The sequence below is a fragment of the Aphelocoma coerulescens genome, chromosome 1 (assembly GCF_041296385.1).
Source record: "Aphelocoma coerulescens isolate FSJ_1873_10779 chromosome 1, UR_Acoe_1.0, whole genome shotgun sequence".
Taxonomy (NCBI): domain Eukaryota; kingdom Metazoa; phylum Chordata; class Aves; order Passeriformes; family Corvidae; genus Aphelocoma; species Aphelocoma coerulescens.
In genome coordinates, this window is record NC_091013.1 from 86,772,368 (window position 1) to 86,793,741 (window position 21,374).

Genomic DNA, 21,374 nt, shown 5'->3' on the forward strand with positions numbered 1-21,374 from the left:
CCATTCCAATACAAACTAACAATCTTCATACTCCTATCACAAGTCAGTATTTCTTGTGAATGCTCTTCGTATTTGAGTTGCTCAGGCTTGCTAGAAAAATACTCATTCCTCACCAAATCAGCATAAATGGTGATTTCAAAACTGAAACAAATGCAAATGAGCAAATGTCATTAAAAAATGTCTCAGATATTACATGTGATATTTAAATGGACTATTTTATATCATGATTATTTGCTTGGTGAACTAATAGAAGTGCTTAACTACTTATAGATCTCTGCTTATGAACAAATCTTTTAAATGAAATTTATTGTAAAAAAAATAAACATTGTCCAGAAAAAGTTTGCAGAGGAACATTCACCTTCCCCCCTTGAGCCACAAGCACTCAATTACTGTTAGAGATCTTTAGATAAAAAAAACAGTATAAGCCTGCTTCATGGCTCAACCTATGCCCATTTAGTTAAAAATCAATCCACACCCAAAGCATCACTGATAATTTTATCCTGGGAATAATCAGTGTTGATAATAGTGTCTGGAGCATGTTAAGGTGTTTCTGTTCCCTTGTATAATCATTTACCTATAAAAGCCCACATTACCTTTGCCGGCAGGCACAAAGCACGTGCAGCCTAATAGTCACGATGTAAGACAGGGAAAAGCATCTTCTGAGAGGAGGAGATCAGGTTTCTAATGCTCATGTCACTGTCACTCTTCTCTTGTGTATCTATTAGACAAGTCACAGCCTAAACTTCTCATCTGTGCTGCACACTGCCTTCAGAGCTAGAATTAACATGCTCATTTGAAGAGACTTAATTTCCTTCAGTGCCTAAGTTTTTCTTCTCCACCTGTAGAACTAGGAATGGAAACTAACAGTATTATTTATAAAAACTCTACACACATGCACATCCATGAAACTGATCCTCTAGGAAACCTCCCTCTGCGACACAAATTACACTGCCCTTTCACTCTCTGCTGCTCTTCTCCGTGCATGCTTCCTTTTTCCTCCAGAAAAGCAAAGGAGTTTTTACCCACCCAACATACTTTATGCACTCATTGAAAGCTTCTCAAGGCCTGTGCATATTGAGTTGGCACTCTACCAAAACCTGCTAACAAATGGCAGATTAAGTGGAAACACGGAAAAGAATTTCAAGCATGTATTATACTTGCTTGGGGTTCAGCGTGCAACTTCAAGACGAGGGCTGCCCTCTAACCAGGCAGGCCTGGGAATTCAGCTGCAAAAAATTTACAGATGCAAGGAAAATACTTCTTCTCTGAGAAGGAAACACGATGATATTCTGCAGTCTTCAGTAGGCTAAGTTCAATGTGTGCTGGGGAACAGCTCGGCAGGGTCTGTGTTTTTTCGAGACCTCACTTTCCATCTCCAGCACTGTTCTCCAAGGGATTTATAGCAAGTTAAGTGCAATTTTTCATATGTCAGCCTCTTACAGATGCAGGAGCAGATTTTAATCCTTCTCAATCACAGTCAAAACAGCCCCTCTATACCCATCAACTGTCTTACCTTCATATACAAGAATAATGAGGCACTTCATTCAGTTCTGCAGGTCATAGGCAGTCATCGGCTGGACAATGAAATTTCAAGTGCCATGCCTGTATATAGTTTAGTTACTTGTGTTTTCTTGATCAGCCTTATTTTGGCTGCATGGCTATCTTTCTCACAGTTCTAAGTTATGGTTTTAAAGGAGCTCTCTTTGCAGCATCAAAGCAAATATCCTTAGGATGCAACTTCACAACCTGCCTAGCACACCTGACCTTGCTGCCAATGATTACACTGGCAAAATTACCACCAACTCCACAGGTGAAACAGTGCTGAACTTCAGCACCACAATTCTGCCCGTGTTATCTGAGATTTCCTTTTTTTTCCACAACTGGAATGTTTGCACAAGGTGTACAGTGGGAAGAGACTATCCCGTTCCTGATTACACTGAACTTGCTGCATACACTCTTAGGGGAAAAAAAAAAAACACCAAAAAACAAACAAACAAACAAAAAAACCCCACGCCACCTTGCTCACATTGCTCTAGAGGAAATAGCCTCAAGTTGTGCCAGCAGAGGTTTACACTAAATATTAGGAAACCCTCCACCAAAAGGGTTGTCAAGCACTGGAACAGGCTGCCCAGGGAAGTGGTGGAGTCACCATCCCTTGAGGTTTTTAAAAGACATAAAAATGTCGTACTTAGAGACATGGCTTAGTGGGGGACCTGGCAGTGTTAGGTTTACAGCTGGCCTTGATGATCTTAAAGATCTTTTCCAGCCTAAATGGTTCTGTGATTCTATGAAAAGTGCTCAGCCTACACTTTGACAAAGCAGTTGAGAACACAGGATCAGTGGATGGGAAATATGTTCAATAAATCAGGACTGATATTCTCAAGCCCACATGTCATAGTGTGCACACTGAGAGAGGTCAGTAAAGTTGTACAGGCAGCAATTTCAAAATGAAAAACTTTCTGCATCCAGTGTTTCTCTAAAAACTGTGGCTCTCACTGTTGGCCTCAAAGGAACTTTTTTTCAAACTGCATCAACTAAAAGAAAAAGAAGATGCACTGACCTCAGTTATGACCTTATACTGACTGGTTCACATTCCTCAATAGTTTATTTACCCTAAAGTTCATAAAAACAATGTGGCTTTTCAGTCTAATAGCTTATTTTCAGTCCCAACTAATCAGAGACTGGTTTTGGAACTGCAAGAGTCATACAAAAGCTAAGATTGATTATTAGCATCTAAATGTATAAAGCAATTAAGCCCACTGAAAAAACCAAAAACAATACACCAAAACAAAAACTTCCAACAGGTGGGAGCAGAAGAAAATGGCAGGAAAATAAACAGCACCAAGGATTTTAATAAGCCTGTATCTGAATATCTTTACAAATAAGTAGCTGAAATGAGATTGAAAGTGCAATCCAATACAGCACAAATAAAAGAATGTCTGCATTGAAATTCCATAACTTTTCTTTATTCACTGTGATACATTCAAACAAAAGTGCTCCAGATAACAGCCATAGAGTAAAGGAAATTAAAATAAAAAGTCAGAAAAAGACCATCAGATACATATGGTGATTATTCATATTTCAAAGCATTAGTAACTGCTTGTATCTGAGTGCACCAAAAACCCACATGAGAGTCCACATTTTTGTACACTGCTTCTATAAAAAAATAATCATAGGCAGCTCCAGCAAAAATGTTTGTCAGAACTAGAGCCAAAGCCACCACAAAGATAAAGCACCATCAGGCATATGTTTACAAATGCCGTAGTAATTAGTAGAGGGTAAAAAAAGGCTTAGCTGAATTAACATTTTTCTTGTATTGGTATAGCATAGGGAAGCTCTGCTTGGATTCATTCCTTCCCAGCTTTGATATTTCTCACCAGGGACTTGCATTTGCCCCACAACACCAAGCACCATGGGCAACTTGGGAAGCTTCAGGAGACAGTGAGAGATGGATGGAAGGGAAACCGAAACCGGAGCCAGTGTCTATCCTCCTATGTAAAAAATAATCTTGGCATGGCAGCGTGTCCTTAGACTTGCTACTGAAATACAGTGGCACAATCCATCTGAGAAAGGCTGTTTGTACAGACCATGCTGACTTCCCAATGCTGTTTGCTGAGCTACAGTATTTGGCTGCACTGTTTTTACCTAAAAAAGATAGTTCTTGTTTTAAACTCTGATTCTTCTATAGTAAAAATATAAGTCACTGTTATCTGTAAGAGACAGCAGAGGATCACTTCACAGCAAACTCAGGCTGCATCCTATAAAATGGTTCTATTCCAGCTGCAGAATTACTGAACTGTGCATTTGCCAAGAATTATTTGTAACTCAACAGTTAGATGGGGAGGAGTATTCCTACCCCAAAAACACAAGGAACATTAGTCAAGATGCCCAAATTACACTGTCAAAGGGATATGGCTGAGAGACACTTCTAAGTCTAGGGTCCCTCTAGGTGGTGTATTATTAGGTAGAACAGCAAGGATCTCCAACAAATAGGGGGAAGAATTGGTAGAACCCTTGTCCTGCTCTCTCCTTTACCTGCACTGCAGGCAGCAATTCAGATAGACAGCAAGACCAAAGACAGGCTTCCCCTCTGAAAATCTGAGTTGCTGACATGAGATTTTCCTTTAAAGACCTAAGTAGGTCATAAACAGAAAAGTCCCTTTCCCAACACGCTTTCTAGTATATTCATAGGCATCCTGCTCCTTCATAGGTCCCAGATCCTATAAAGATTTAATCCCATGTGCAATCTGTGTTTCCCAAAGCAGGATGTAATGGCACTGATCATGCGACCAACATCATCTTCACAGTCAAATCCTTGCAACATCAAGGTCTGTTTGCTCAAAAAGCATTTTTCTTAACTATGTTACTAATAAAGTCTCAAATCACTCAGGCTGAAAGGAAGTTAGAAGTGTTATGTGGTTATTTACCCTTCACGCTATTTGTGTGGCATTCATCTCCCACAGCGCATGCCTTGCCCTTTTCACACTCCCTTTTCTCATGCAGGAACACAAAGCTGTAATGTTTGGGTTGCAAACACCATTAAATGCCCCTCTTCAGCCCCCAACAGCATAGAAATATTTTCTTTTAAAAGTTCAGATCAAAGCATTTCTACTAATCCTAGGATTTATTAAAACAAACATTGTAGGCATGAGATAGTCAACAGCGTCCCTTTTACAAGATTCTTTGGAGACGGTTCTGTTTTCATACTGTTTACTGATCCGCCCCTAATTAATCTTCAGTTGCTCAGCTGCAAATTCAGCAAGTCCACCTGCTCCTTCCCCACCCAGCAGACGTTCCTTTCTCCCCAGTTTCAGGCTGTAACGATAGCACCACACAGTCCCTGGCCTAAGAACAAGGTGGCTGGCTTGAAAAGCTACATATCACCTCCCGATGTTGCACGATCACATGCATTTGCAGCACAAGTCTAGCCTTTCCTCAGATGAGTAACTAAAACCAGTCATTAAGTGCTTTCAAGGAGTTTAATTGTCCTTATCCTTCCCTGCAGTCAAGGTAGTTGCCTTTGATCCAGTAACAGATCTGTGCGTATTTGAGGGGTGTAATGCGAACAGCTACATTGAAATCCTGTGGGGTGCCATTCATGTCCACCCACTGATGGCCTGAAAATATACCAATAATTTTACGCTCCCATTTGTGATTCTGCCTCTTCCACATCCTCACATACACCCCAGATCCACTGGCACCCGGCTGGGCATCGCACTGCTGGTATAACAGGTCGTACGTTTCATCTTTCACATCGCAGAAACGGTAAACCAGGTTTCCGGGACGGTCGTTGTCGTAGCCAGAGAAGTGAATCCTCCCTCCAGGTAAGTGTCTTGCTGGTGGGCTCACACCTATCTTCATAAACTTTCTTTTATGTGGCTTCTTCAGCTCCAGCAGGGCATAGTCATAATCCATGCCAATGTCATTGGCATTGCCTTTGATCCATCCTTTGGGGACATGTGTCCGTTTCACCCGGATCCACTGGAATTTCATTTTCTCAGGCATTGCCGAGTTGGTGATATTGGACCCTTTGCTGCCATCTTTATGTTTGGGCTTTAGGAACCCCACCCGCAGTTTCTGAGCTCCTTTGACATAACTCTTTCCATCATGGATACAATGAGCGGCAGTAAGAACATGCTTTTCAGCCACCAGCGTCCCCGTGCAACCTGTAGAGAGCTTCACTGATGTGGAGAACGGGTAATTCAACAAGAAGTCTTTCCCAAAAATGCTAAACCTGCTGTCATAGCCATAGATCTGCCTCTTAGTTCGAGATCTGCCTCGAGACCCATCACCACCGTTGCTCAGAATATATATGCCCACTTCAGTTTCAGTGAGGCTACCATTAGCGTACAAGGTTTCGTAGGACAGGTAGTTCTTCACTTCTTCGTAAGTTGGCAGCGGAGAACTTTTGTGGCATGCTGGGCCACACGGAGATACCACTTCCAGTCTGGCTTCAGCATCAAACTGTGGTTTGTCCAAGTTCAGGGTAGACTGAGGCAGGATAACGGGAACTCTGTAAGACGGCCAAGTTGGCTTCCAGTGAGGACTGGAAGGCATCACATCTTTAGCAGCACACAAAAGGAGGATTAAAGTGGACAAGGCTGCCATTCTGAATGCTGGTCTGTGGAAAGCAAAAGCAAGTACAGTTATTCACCCAAACTTATTGCAAGATTATCCCACCTTGCTAAGTAATGGTTTGCTAACCGAGTATAAATATAATAAAGGTCAAGCGATTTGAATGGAGTTAACTTACATTAGGTAGCTCAGATTTCTCAGTGTCAAACTAATGCCCTAGCCTGTGTCTTGAAATGAGTGTCCCAGGTTAACACTGAAATACAGGACATTTAACCCTTAGGTGTGCTGAGCCACCAACTCCCACCTGACATCAGTGGGAAGTTGGAGTACTTGTCTTCACACGGCTTAAAGAAAATTCAGATTCTGTTTAAATCCATTCATTTAGAAACCAGAGCTCCTGCAAAGAGTAAATGCGTCTGTCTTCAGCTAGATTAGAATGCTCTCTGAAAGCTCCCCCTTACTGACTCCACTGAGAGATGTCCTTAAATCTCTTCACACCATTTGCTGTCTCAGCCAGACACATCAGGCTGATGGTAGAGTCAGGTGGGGGGACAAAGAAGGTGACTTGTCAGGGGCTGGGTTGCAGAATATGACCACAGGGGAGACTCGCTTCCCCTTGCAACTCACACCAGACAAAGGTTCTGCTCCACGTGGCATTGGCTCTTCCCGAGGCTTACATGAGAAAGGGTGATATGATTACACATAGGCAGCTAATGAAGGAAGATTACAATTCTTGAGGGAATTTTCAGTTAACACACTGGCTTATTGCTTTATAAACTCAATTAATTAGAAATGCAAACCAACCCCCTCTGAGCACAGGGAGGCAAATGCGACTGTAAATGTGTTTATGAACCCCAGGCAGAGTGCCTGAGACTGCAGAGAACAGCGTGCACTAGTACTGCATCAAAAAAATGTGTAACTTCAGTTTATTTGAAAATTAGCCATACAGCTGAATCGCTGCAGGAGGCGCCGTGCCCTGGGCAAGAAGGCAAGCAGGATCTCCCTCACACAAAGATTATTCAAACAAAAGTTCACAATTATGTTGAGCTTACACATATTTAAAACCCTGCTGAGGTTACACTGATCACAACTGGAGGATCATTCCTGAAATGCCTCAAATGAGTAAAGCAAAGCAAATCACACAGGAAATGACCACAGCCATCTAAGAATAAAAAAGAAAAATCCTTCTCTCCAACGCTCCTTGTAGGAATATTCCACCCCTAAGTTGCACCAAAGAAGACTTTGAAAGCTACAGGCTGCTGAAGTCCAGTGGTGTTCAACTCAAATATTGGGCCTAGATTCTTAGATTTTTGGGACCACCCTCTTCAGGAATGGAGGGTACCATTAAAGCACAAAATGTTTAAAATATCAATTGACTCATGCAGGATATCAAAAAACTCTAAGTCCAAAAAACAGACATAGATGAACACAACTGATGCTACTAATACACACAGAGGCAAGTACTGACTCTTCCAGAAGTGACCACATATTCTGCTGGCAATTTTTTCATTAACAAACAGAACATCTTTAAAGGAACATCCTTTTTTTCTAGGTTAGGCTCTATTGAATGTGATGCTTTATACCTAGCAGATGACTCATGCTGGCAAATACAAGTCATTTTAATCAGCATTGCACCATTTTGGATGCCCCAAAATCAGAAAATACTTGATATTCAAGGAAAGCCACCAGCTCCTCTGACTCCTTCCACAGCAGCTTTTAATATTGGATGTGGCTGCATTTTGCAAGCTATGAAATGAGAGAATTTCACGTTGGTGTGAGGATGGCACAGGGAACACCTGCTGAATTATCAAATACATTGTTACATAACAGTGACTAGAAAGACAAAAAAAAGAAGGTAACAGGGCCAAGTGATACCACCACTCCATCCCCACAAAGACAATATACACTGGCCTAAGTCAACTGCTAGCTGTCCTGCTTGTGTCAGTGAGGGCTGCATGCAGCAGTGCTTACTGGTTTCACAGCTGGAAGCTGAGAACAGGCTAAATCATGGTTACACTGTGCATCAAACCAATTCCATCCATCATTTAAGAGCACATTTGCACTCATTTCCTTCATGCCAAAATTATTCCCACATATTTGAAGCTTTCCTGACACACAGAATCTAAATTGCACCACTTCTTGGAGCTAAAACCCATTCATGCTAACTGAGCCTCTGCTGGCCTTTGGCTGGTTTATTTAGCTGGCAGGGGAAAATTAGAAATGTCTTGTCAGTTGTTATTTGCACAAGCAGCCAGGATTCCCTCGTGCCTGTCAGCACGACGACCCACTAAAGGGACTGTGCGCCCAACAGCTCCTCCGCTTCCTCCGAGATCATCATCTGGTTTGAGAAGAGAGATTACCGCTCCCTTATCTCCTCACTATCACCACCAGAGCACCGCCAGCACTTGGAAGGGCAGCTTTAGACAGCAGAGGGCAGCCGCCCTATGAAGAGAACAAGACAGGAGATGGGACTCGAACTGATCCCAGAAAAAAGGCTTCAGAAGATGGTATTTGTGTCCGTGCTGTGCTGTGTAAAGTGCTACTTATTCCACTTTACTCTGAGCAAGCCTTCCGAACCCCTTCCCCGGCTGCTTCTGTGCTGTGATCACATTGCAGCGCTAGGGGATAAAAAAGCCTTTTCATCAGTTACAGAACTTTTCTATTACTTAAAATGTGATTTAAACCTGACAATAAAATACACTTGTGAGTTTATACCTGACTATAGAAGCTAAACAGTGTTCACAAACCCAGGCATTTACTGAAGTCTTCATCGTTATATCCTATCTGGAGACATAAGTGGTACTAAATCAGATCTGGGCAGCAACAAATAGAATAAATATGTCTTATTTATAACACATTGCAAATTAGTGCATAATATCTCTTTCTGTGTAGATCCTTCCTCTTAAAAATGAAGGCATTGAAAAAGCAGTCTACATTTAAACAGAGACTTTCCAGTAAGGCTCTTCATTCCTTTTACTTTCTCTTTTCGTTTTCATTTGAAACAAAACCAAAAAGCTGCAAAAAACCCCGGGGTTAAAACTCTCTATCCTCAGCTACTTACTCATGGGTGACCAAGAGAAGTGTTCTCAAATTGAACAAACTGGTAAGGAGTGAGCACTTCCCTGCACGGCTATCACAGAGCGGCACTGAATGAATTGCTGCTCTACTGTAGCTCTGCTCTTCTGTTTCTATTTAAACTGTGTCATAAACTCAATCCACCCTTTGACTCAGCACAAAGCCCTGCTCTGACATCCAGCCTAGGAACCCCCTAGAAGCGGTTTGTACATAATCACACTCACTAATGGCATTAAAATTGTTTAGAGAATGGAAACAGTGACAGCTACCCCAGGGCTCCCCACGCCGCTAAAATACTTTACAGACACATCTTCCTGCTTGCTATAGGCATTCACGCCCCAAGATAGATGCTGCTGAAAGAAAACTGCCTTGTTCAGGATGGACACAAATAATCTTCTAATAAGCAAGTAATTTTTCTGCAAGAGTTCACTACTTCAGGGGGTCGTTCTTGTAATAGATGGTTAAATAACAATAAATCTTGGATCATCTAGTATGAAAGCCCATTAACTGAACAGTCTCCATTACATTTTGAAATGAAGAAAGTTTTTCCACAGTGCTGGAAGCCAGAAAGATTAACATACTAAAAAAAATGAAGAGAGAAAACCAAGACAGCGAGAGAGAAAAACCTGCCTCAAACCAAATTATAAAGGAGAACTAAATCACTGTCAGTGCCGTGCCAAAATACCTCTGCTGCTTTTCCTGGTCACAGAACTTGTTAAAACACAGCAAAAATAATGGAGTTGCACTTTAATAACTACAGAAGCCTTACTGCCATTAAAAATTTAACAACTCTATTAGCCTGCCTGAGATGCCAAGGGTGGTGTGAGAGTTACACTGCCTTACCTGCTCAACTGAGGGCTGTAGGAAGAGATGCCTTGGAAAACCTGAAACTAACTTTGATACTGGCAGGCCACAGGTGTGCCTATTAACATATACACCGGGCACAGTGGTTGTTTTGGCATGCATGTCACTGAGAAAAGGGAGCATAGTATGTGTTTCCATTTAGTCCAATTCCTAGGACTGCCTCCTTTCACCCTGCTTTTTTCCTTCTTTCTGTTTCCCTGAATGTCAAGCAGCTTCGGTATCACGGTACAAGAGCAAACCGCATTACAAGGAGACAGTGATGGTCTTATAACGGGGTACACTGTAGGAAGGACCTGCATCCCCAAGGCTTCCAAACCACCTGAGTGACGGGGCAGCTGCACAAGCTGGGTCCCGCTGGGACCTCACCAACCCCTCGGACCTCGCTCGGGGCAGGAGGCAAAGAACAACTGCCCCAGGCTACAGCAGCAGCTTCACTGAAGAGCTCGTGTCACGTATGTCTTAAAAAACCACCCCAAAAATACTAAGGTTCTCAAACACAGTGATGAACCCAAGCCCAGGACCGCAGCGAAGCGCTACCTTCAGACGCCTCCCAAGCGTGAAAAGCAGCAAAGGCGAATTTTATCCCAGCTGTTCCCTCACCCGCCGTCCTTTCAGAGTTGGTCACCGGCAGCGGCGCCGGCCGCCGCAGCGGCGGACCCGCAGCGGGGACCGGCGGGGAGCAGCCGCGTTCGCCCTTTTGTCGCCGGCGCCGCCGCGGAGGCGGCGCCCGGTGCGCTCCGGTGGATGCGAGCGGGGTTAAACATTAAGCCCTGCGCGGAGGGAGCGCTCGCCCCCGGCCGGGACAGCGGCTCCCGCAACCCGGTGCCCGCACGGCCGGGCGCCCTCGGCGCCGCGCCCGCCGGCAGGTGAGGCGCTGGCCCGGGACGAGCCCGGCGCTCGCCATCCTCCCGCCGCCCCTTTGTCCCCCCGGGGCGACCGGCACGCCGGGGCGACCCACACACCGGGGCACCCTCCCGACCGACGGGACCCGCTACCTACCGGCTCCCCGCAGCGGCGGCGGCGGCTCCGGGAGCGGCTCAGGCAGGTGGCGGGGCCGGGACCGGTCCCATCTCTCCCGCCGCCTCCGCGGGGCTCGGGAGCGCCTCCCCTCCCTCCCGCCGGGCGCCGGCCCTCGGCGGCGCGCTCGGAGCGGGGCGGGGCGGGGCGGAGCGGCGCCTCCCGCAGGTGGATCCCACCGCTGGATCCCGCCGCCGCCCAGCTCCGCCCCGCAGCGCTCCCGGCGGCATCGCCGCCCGCGGGGCCCCGCCGCGCCGCGCCCCTCCCCGGCCGGGCCCGGGCCGTCCCTCCGCGCAGGCTTCCCCCGCGGGCCGCCGCCCCAGCGCGTCCTGGCTGCGTCACCCCTTTTTTTATTCTTTTACTGCTATTTTCATTTTCATTTATTTCCCGAGAAAGAACATAGGGATTTTCCCCATCCTTGTTTTTATTCGCTGTGTTCTGGCACTACGGGCAGCTCAGGGGCTGCCGTCCCGGTGCGAGATTTTGGAGTGCAGCCCGTGGCACCCCTACAGCCCCGAGGGCAACAGACTCTTTGTCCCTAGTGTCTGGGTACCCAGATCCCTTTTCAGAGGGTCCCCAAGAGTGGGGTGACCCCCCGCGGTCCCTCCTGCCTCCACAGGGCATCAGCTGCAGGAGCTCTGCGGTCAGTCACCCATGTTGCCTCATCAAGCTGACATTTAAATTTAATTGTCCGACACATTGTTTGCATGGGTTTTAATTACTCATCCTTCCTGAATCCTTATAATGATATCTGGCAAGAAAAGAGGAAACCAGGGCCAAGAAGACAAAATCCTGCAATGTTTTAACTCCACAAGAAAAAGTCACAAAAGAAAAAGATTGTTCAAAATTCCCAGCTGATCACCATTATTGTAGAAAGGAAATATAAATTTCGTAGGAATCAATTGATTTGCAGCCTTCCACTGACCTCTTCACCATGCTGCTGCCCTTACAAAGGATGAGGAGAGCCTGAAGCAAAGCAAAACCTTTGCCTCACCCATGGATAATTTGTGAAGAGCCGAAATATGACAGGATCTTACATTCCCAGACACGATTTTTCTAATTTGCATTTGCTTGGCCCTAGCCATCCCCATCTGGGTCTGTGGAAAGATCTTACCAAATGAGTGGAAAAAGCATGTACTACATTAAAAAACAAACAAACAAACAAAAAAAAAAAACTACTCAGACAAATCTTTGTCAACTATGAATGGTTTGAAGAGAACTGCAGTGTGAGGAAGAGGTCCTCAGTGGTAAAGGACAAACATCTCCAGCAGAAACACAGCTAGAGAATGCAACTGGTTTTGGGGAAGGGCTGGTGACACCAGTGCAGCTGCTCTTGGGCCATGAGGGAATGACCATGTAACAGTGAGGCAGATCCCTGGAGTATCAGCAGGCAGAAGACAAGTCAGGCTCTGTCTTCAATGCCATACTAACCATAGATCCCTTCCTGATCTGATTCTGTGTCTAGTCACGTCCCGACAAGATGTGCAGTCCCTCTGTTCGGAAGCTTTGCCCTGTACACACACATCTGCTGATATGCATGGATGGAAGGGCTGGCCCATGCCTCACAGGGGTGGAAATGTTGTGAGGTTTGGTTAGAGTGGGTCTCAGGGCTGCAGCAGTGGTCCAGGTGGGTTCTTCCTTTCTATGGACATGCAGCCTCTTGTGTCGCAGCTGCCATATGTGCTCCAGGGCCTTCCAGACACAAATTCAAATAGACACAATCCTAGATGATATGATGCTGATAGAAGTTTTTGCAGCAGACAGGGGGACAGAGATACAGAGATGCTAAGATGTATGTAGTGCGACTCACCTCACTTAATTGTAGGGGTTTGGGGTGCCCTGGGCTATCCATGATACAATACAGGACTGCAAACCTCTGCCTGAAGCAGCTGCAGTGGAAATTATCCTTGCCTATGGCAGGGTGTTTGTAACTAGAAGATCTTTGAGATCAGTTCCAACCCAAACCACTCTATGGTGACGTGATTCCATGAAGTGTGTCTCTATGTACAACACAGAAGGGTGAATAAGCACCACAAGGCTTGGTGTCTACAAGCCCCCTCTTGAGAATGAAACCTTAAAAAAAGCGTTGGGCAAAACTTTCATGGCAAAAGGAGTGGAGAATAATATTTGGTTTGAAATTTAGTTATGAGACATTTTGTTGCCATAAAACTTCTGATTTTTATTACTTTTAGGGTACACATTAAACCATAAGCTCAGAAAGGACAGTTTGTCTGGCCTGTCTTTAGAAATAATGAGCTACTGTCCTGCTCTATTGAGCACCTGTAGACAAAATCTGATTTTGTCTACAGTTCTAATTCAAAAGAAGAAAAAAATAACAAATATAGATTTCCTTTCCCCCTCTGTGTATAATTCTTAAGAAGCAAGAGCTCTGGTGAAACTGGGCTGCACAAGGTTTTTTTAAAAGAGAGTGAAGTCCAAGATCTGCATGTTACTGTGAGCCATTGTTGAGGCAAAGAGCAGTAAGTGACAACATACATAAGGGTGAAAAGGTATTAGCTGTACTATATTGTCAAGTGATAACACACACGCTGACTTTTCAGCACCCTGTGAGTAAGCTGAAAATGAAACAGTCTACAGGTGGGAGCCCTAATGAATGGCACTGTCAGGAGATAATTTCTCATGGTTGAAGAAATCTTTTATTCTGCAGGGAAGTGAAGTAACCTGGCATTGTGGGCCTGTGCCAGATTCCGCTGCAGACAATGAAGTGATTTCAGAGACCACTGAGTCTGGAAGGAAGAATGACAATGCACAGTTGGCTCAAATGAGTCTCCCCATTACTTGCTGCTGATGCAATGCAGAAGAAAAGTCCTTGGAGTTCCCCGCTGCAATGGCAGCTCTCCAGCCGGCTCCCTCTACTTTCCCTGGGACACAGACCCCTGCTCACTCACACCCTGTCTCCTGAAGTGCTTTTTAACTGTGAGAGAAAATTAAAGGTGAAGATACTCTCTATCCCTTTAGAAACAGTCTGTTTTAAAGGCAAGAATGATGTAGACTGGGGCTTTGTAGAAGCAAGTCCTTTCCTCATCCCTACGCCTACTTTAGTTCAGGATTTCAGGAAGGCTCGGGTGCCACAGTTCCCAAGTCTGTGCAACAAGTGTGAGAGCATATCCTATCTCAATGAAGTGTTATGATGATAATTACAGTGGTGACTCTCCCATGACTGGGTGCTGTGCTGATGGGAAGGCCAGACATTCACCTCAGATGTGCTGCACCACAGGATGATACCACTAGGAGAGAAGGAACTCTTCCTCAGGTTCTTCAAGACCATGGATGCAAGGGTGGTGGGGGAGGTACTTATTCCTAGTTATCAGAAGCAAAATGCTTTTACTGTCAGCTCTGAAGGGAAGCACGTGAGAACTGGGAATCTGAGTTGTTTAGTTTATGGAAAAGATTGCCAAGTGGAAAAACTGACAACTGAATGTATACAATATCCTTCCTGTGTTGGCAAAAATCTTGTCATCAGCAAGAGTGACACTGTGGAGCAGCATGGAGGAGGACTGTAGCCTCAGAGGGGATTCCACTGATGAATAAAGACAACTAAAAGCTAGTCATGACCACTCTACGTTCCTTTTGCAGGTATTAAGGGGCTACCTCAGAGGGCAATTAATTACATCCTAAAATGGGATGTAAGTTAGGCCGGACAATTGTTCCTTAAAAGCACTCATTTTATTCTGCTGTCTCTCATGAGAGATTAAATCTAACTTTTTGGTGCCTACAGTTACATGAAGTGAAGCCCACTCAGTGTGTCTGTCTTCTTCCTGGATGGATAGGGATATTTGAGCATCTAGTTGCAATTCACTCAGACAGGGGAAGGTTTCTACTGCACAGGTCCACCTGCAGACATAACTGTGCAAATAAAGGGCTTTGCCTGAGAAAACTCAAGCTTTACAGAAAGTTTCTAAATCTGTTGGAAAACTAATCTACTACTATATGGGAAACACAAGAGGTAACAGTGGACTGAAAATACGGTACATTTAGGAATAATAATCCCCCCCACCAGAATTCTCAGTTTAAAGGCTTAATGGGATTATCCCTATCTGTCAGAGGTGGCATGGGATTCTCTAAATAGACTATATTATATAGAAAATTTTGATCAAACTATGAGGTGCATAGAAGGAAGAAAAAGAGGATTAATATTTTGAATTCAGTGTGTTTCAAGATTCACAGCTATATATTTTATATGTGCTCTTAACTATAGAGAATTCCTACTATTCATGTTATTGAGAACATTTCTGATGAGTGATATTTAAACTAACAGTCCCTCTTTAATTTCATGATAGTGAAAACTTGTTGAGACAAAACAGGCATCTGGATTTGCTCCAGCAAGACTGAGATTCTTTTAAGACACTGCATCTTCACCATTTGAATAAACAGCATATCACTACAGTGAAGTAATCCAAAAATGACACCTTAAAAATAAAACATCCACTGCAACTGCACTCCCTGAGAACTTCAGGAATTTCCTGAAAAGGGGAATCTTCAGTGTATGCAAAATTCAATTGAATTCATCACTACTGTTTTTGTTTTCATGCCAATCTGTATCTATCTGCTGGGTTTAGATTCTGCTGGTTGTGTCACTTCTCCATCTGGCAGTTTCAAATCCACTATGTGCTCATTTATGAATAGTGAGTTGTAACATTTTCTAAGTGCTGTATGTGACTATGAAGCTACTGTATACTCACAAGCTCGTTGAGGATATTAGTAGACATCTTTTCAGCTCCAGTTGGAGATAATAATCACCTCATGCCCAGCTTGTTTAAAGAGAATCAAATTCGAATAAGGGAATTAAAGGGAATCCCTTATTCAATGCATGCAGCAAAACAGAAGGTTCTCCCCTCAGTGAGAGCCCACCCTGCAGAGCAGAGAAGGGCCTTTCCTATCCCGTTGTACAGCCAGAATTGGTGTCATTTCTAGTGAGATGCTTGAGCTCATACTAATTTCGACACCTGGTCATCTTGCAGCAGCATGAAGGCACCTTGAAGTCAGCAGTGTGACTCTGAGGGACTGCATCATATTTCAGGCTATGTTCTAGCTATGGTCTAAACAAGGTGGTGTTCTTGTCAAGATCATCCTGCAATGGATGTAGGCCCTGTGGGGACATCAAAATCAGGTCTATCTGCCCATCTTAGGGAGGCAAAGAAAAAGGAAAACCAATTAGGATTTGGGACTATTTTGTTGAGTGGTTCTGTCTCAATTTCTTGGTCAAATAAGCTTTTGCCGGTAGAATTTCTGTGAGTCCACATAACGTTGCATGGATCAGATCTTCTAAGGGAAATGAACATGAGGGTCCAAGGTGTGCAGGAGGGCTGTTTAGCCATCAAAGCCAGCACATGGGACCATCTGAAAGCGGCTTCTGGTCTGAAACCTGAAGAGGAGTCATAGTAGAACCAGGAGAGGTCAGTTATGATTAGCTTGGGAACAAGTAAACAAAATCAGTCTTGGCTAATTTTAGCCATCTAAAAATTACATCAATAGCCTAGGGAAGGCCATCTTTAAGTAGAGGTGAGGAGGCAATTCAGCCCACCCATGTTAGATGCTGATGCTATTATGGAGTTATAGTCTGGAATTATTTTCCCTTGGGCATCAATAGAGGCAGCCTAGACAGCTTGTGTGGAGTGGACATTTGACTCTCAAAGTTAGATGGCAGTACACTATTCAGAGTTAACTGCTCCTCACCATAATTACTCTTGGGGGGCTCTCGTTCACATCTTGTCAAGATGAACTTGGGTTATTTTCAAAATCTAGTGTGTCCAGCTATAAAGAGAACGATGATTTTTCTCCCAAATAGGCAACCTGTTTCACTAACCTATGATCCTTTTCCTTCCCATGTGACAGATGACATCTTTCACTTGCAAGGTACTAATTGCAATTTCATGCTTCTCAGCTGTGACTGCAGCTGCAGGACTGTATTTAGTTCTGGCTACCTAGCTCCACGCGAGACATAGACAAATTGGAAGTAAATAAGAGAAAAAAAAGTACATTAGAGGTGAATAAAGAAAACTTTCATGGTTTATCATAAGACGAATCTAACAGTCTGCACTTGCAGTGCAGAGTATATAGGACCCTAAGGAGGAATTATTTCACATGGCACTAAGGAGTATAACGACAAGAGTTTAATGCGATGAGATTAGAAAAGACATATTTGGGCTAAACGTCACCAGAAAAATCTCTGACTGTGCGAATTGGTTGTGAAATAGTATCCCAGGGGATTTCTGCCCCTTGACCCCTGGATATATAAACTGTGTGAGGCAAAACATTAGGAAGGGGAAACTATCCTGAATATCATGTAGCAGTTCAGGCAATCCAATAGATCTTTCCCAGCACTAATTACTACCATCCACAGATCAAAGCCTAGAAGATAGACAAACCGTTTGATGATATGTTTTGCAGAGACATATCCCATGAGGAATATTTATAGCAATCTTACAACTTATTTGTGACACAGTTTGCCTTTGATTGCATTTCAAAGCTCAAAGATGAATATGTAAAAACAACCCGGTGCTGCTCCATACAATGAACCAGGTACTTACTGGTGGTCTGTAAATATTTCCTCTCTAACTCCAAAATGTCAAATATATGCACCCAGCCTATACTCTTTCATTTAACCTGGGTTCCCTTTGGAACCAAGGAGAGAGATTTAAGTGGAAAAATTTAGTTTTTAATGACATGTACACAGCCTTACACAAGACAAATCAGATAAAGATATAGACACTGCAGACCCGAGTCTGGGAGCAGGTCTGCACCAGGAGCTAAGTCATGCATCGAACCTTTAAATATATTTTAGAATCTCACATTACTTTTTAATTCTCATTGAAAATGAGAATTAAGACAAGCAGAGTATAGGTATCTACCTACATTTATTAATAGCCTAAGACAATAAGTCTGAGAGGCATCCTGAACAACTCCATGGCAACATTCCATGGCCACCTTGGCAGGAGACTTCCTGGGACAGAAAAGGAGTGAGCAGCACAGCCAACAAAGACATCCACACAGATACACCTGGAATGGTAGTTAGCTGCTCTCAGGAGAAGTAAAAGTCCTTAAACTGCCCTCACCCTAGTTTATTAGTAGAAAGATCCTATATAACTACTGATTGGAGTAGTGGGCCTGGACCACAAGAAAAGATGCCATTCAGAAGTACCTTAGGTGCTGCAAAGCACTTTGCTGTTTCACTTGATAGTCAAGTTACCCACTTGAATAGAGTTTTATAGCTGGGGTGAAGCATGGAGATCCAGCCTGACATCCTGCATTACCCATGGAGTTCTCTGCCCCAGTTGCTAATCTTGTTTGAGCTAGAAAGACATTTTAAAGAACAGTCAGTCTTGAGCTAAAAATTATCACAGTGTAGGTGTACATTACAGTCTTTAGTTCATCATTGTCTAGTTATTTCTATTTATACTTCAGCTGTTAGCAAGATATCTTAAGGTCAAAGGCCCCAAAAGTCCTAGTGTACTGTATCAGTATATATATAGAATATATATATATATGCTATATATGCTATATATCACTACTGTTATTCTAAAACTTGCACTTTCATCAAAAGCTGAATTATACTTTGACAAAATCTGTTTCCATAAATATTAATTATGTTACTTTGATCCTTTGTGAAATATATTGTCAATCTGACTATGTGATCTGAGATTGAAATCAAGTAGAAAAGCCCACAGTTATCTGGGTAATTCCATATATCCTATTCAAATACTCATTTCACCCTCACTTTCTGCCAAACTTTTACAGTTTTCCTTCTGCTTTAGGGCTAATTGAAAATTGACAGTAATAGTCAAGAGATCTCGAAAAGTTTCTGGAAACTTCTGATTTTAAAATGTCTAATTTTAGAAATGGCTGTGAGCAACAATATTTAATTCTTGGAACTATACCTGTGTTAATTGGCAATGCTAATATATATTTTCTGTGTTGATTTTTAGTCAAGGTAACTGTTTGAAGTAATTTTTAGACAGTCCCATTGTCACTGTGGGAAATCCAGAAGAAATCATTCAGCTTAAGTCACTTTCTCTATACAGCACAGAGAGATGTTTTAAGTAGATACTTACCCTTTGGTTCAAAAACATTTGAGATCAATGATTTCCCTTACCAGTGGCAGAAAGAGCTGATGCCCTCTCTGGCATACAATTTCTGCTATTTTGAGATCACTACTTGCTGTTTTAGTTATAGCAAGTGATTTAAACTGTCTGGTCACAGAAATCCTACATTTGGTAATATCTGTTAGGTCAAATTGATATTTATTAGTGACCAGGCAAATTCTTTTTGCTTATTTTCCAGACTGAGTATTAGCTTAAGAAAATTAGATATTTTCCTCCTTGCAAGTCTGGTGGTTGCTTTGCTGATTACTTTCATGGTGTTTTAAATTTGTGCTAATGACTGCTTTTTCTGTACTTCCACTCTGCTCTTTTTCTACCAGCTTAATGCCTCAGTCTGATCCCAGAGAAGTCTATATGCCTTTCTCTTGATTTGCAGCCCATGTAACTGTACATTTCCCTAGGAAAGGTAAGGAATATTTCTCAGCTTTAACTTCAGTTATTTACCTTGCTGTTACCTAGCTTCTGCCTCGCACTTACCAGTTCTTCCAGAACACTTAAACATTGTTTTTAGTGGCTCCCTGCTGAGATCTCTACTCCCAGTAGCACATGGGATGACTTGTCATCAGTATTCATTTAGACTATCAGTAGTCATTAAATCTATTTAGAGAACCACAGAATACTTTAGCTTGCCCCTAGAAGTCTGTTAGTCCAACCTCCTGCTCAAAGCAGGACTGAGTCCGAAGCTGAGCCTTGTATTTCCCTTTCAAGTCCAATAAACCCCCTCTCTTGCAGAATATCCAGCAAGGACCATCCTCTGCCTTTGAGCAGGTTGTGACTTCTTTACAGGAACATGTACAGCCTCACAGGCTGAGACTTCCACAGTGAGCTTTCCTCTACGCCTGTACCCTCCCCCACACCACGTGGCGATATGCTCTGTGCTTTTCTAAGCATCTTCTGTGTAGATGGCTGGAGAAAACAATTAATAGCAATTTTAGTGATTATATGCAAGAATGACTTGGTTCTGCTCTTAAAGACGAGTGAAAAACAGTAATAGAATCACAAAATGGTTTGAGTTGGAAGGGATCTTAAAGATCATCTAGTTCCAATCCCCCTGCCATGAGCAGGAAACCTTCCACTAGACCAGGTTGCTACACCCAACCTGGCCTTCAACACTTCTAGGGATGGGGCATCCACAATTTCTCTGGGCAAGTTTTGCCAATGACTTGCCCCCTCACAATAAGGAATTTCTTCCTTATATCTAATCTAAACCTTCTCTCTTTCATTTTAAAGCCATTCCCCCTTGTCCTGTCACTACATGCCCTTGTAAAAAGTCCCTCAGCTTTCTTGCAGGCCCCTTTCAGGCACTGGAAGGTCACAATAAGGTCACCCCAGAGCCTTCTCTTCTCTAGGCTAAACAACCCCAACTCTCTCAGCCTTTACTCATAGGAGAGGTTTTCCTTCCCTCTAATCATTTTTGTGTCTCTCCAACAAATGGCTTTCTTTTGCTGAGGAGCCCAGAGCTGAATGCAGCACTGCAGGTGGGGTCCCATGAGGGCAAAGCAGAGGGGCAAAATCACCTACCTTGACCTGTTGGCCGTACTGCTTCTGATGCAGCCCAGGATGCATTTGGCTTTCCAGGCAGCAAGTGCACATTGCCGGCTCCTGTCCGGCTTGCCAGGAAAACAAGCAACCTTTTTTTTCACTTTCTTCCAAGGTCTAATCAAAAATATTTTCCTGCAAATTTTCATATGTTTTTTACCATATTTTATTTATTTGTTTACCATGTCAAAGCTGGCTTGACAGATCTGTGGCATACAGAATGCTGATTTTCTTTGAGAACTTACTCAAGTTCCTTACTCGTATTGAAAAGATGGGTTGGATAAAGTGAATTAGGGTGAAATGTAAGAGTTTGTGATGTACAGGAGATTGACTTAGATAATACAGTGTATCTTTTACTGTATCAATCTGAAACGAAACTATAAAAGGCATGGACTATAACAAGCATGACATCCTGATACAAAAGGTACAACCTGCATGCATAACACAATGTACACTAACTTTACTGATTTGGAGACACATCATTAAAGTATTTGAAAATAAATACTTCACAACCACTTGTTGAATATTTCCTGTGTTGCCAGCATGAAGGAATAAGGATACAATTCTCCATTGTACTGCAATAGGCATGATTATAAATAGAAAGGCAGTTTTAAAATAACAAATTCTCTATTATGTTTCATTAAAAGCCAGCTGTTTGCTACCAGCAATGAACACAGAAGGGTC

The 21,374-nt window shown here is 43.3% G+C and overlaps 1 protein-coding gene across 2 annotated transcripts; it reads right to left on the reverse strand.

The window, feature by feature from the left end:
- Positions 1-2,944: 2,944 nt before the first annotated feature.
- Positions 2,945-11,177, reverse strand: PRSS23 (serine protease 23). 2 transcript variants are annotated; one of them, XM_069015724.1, is made up of 2 exons: positions 11,014-11,177; positions 2,945-6,121 (listed from the first exon to the last, which is right to left on the reverse strand). In XM_069015724.1, exon 2 carries the CDS (start codon positions 6,106-6,108, stop codon positions 4,990-4,992), a length of 1,119 nt encoding a protein of 372 aa, XP_068871825.1. In that variant the 5' UTR covers positions 6,109-6,121; positions 11,014-11,177; the 3' UTR covers positions 2,945-4,989. The 2 variants fall into 2 exon arrangements, with proteins under 2 accessions (XP_068871825.1, XP_068871832.1); XM_069015731.1 differs by lacking the exon at positions 11,014-11,177 and adding an exon at positions 10,552-10,665.
- Positions 11,178-21,374: the final 10,197 nt, after the last annotated feature.

What these genes read in the sequence shown, in the direction of transcription:
- PRSS23 (XM_069015724.1), bottom strand. Translation starts at nt 6,108, where the DNA reads ATGGCAGCCTTGTCCACTTTAATCCTCCTTTTGTGTGCTGCTAAAGAT.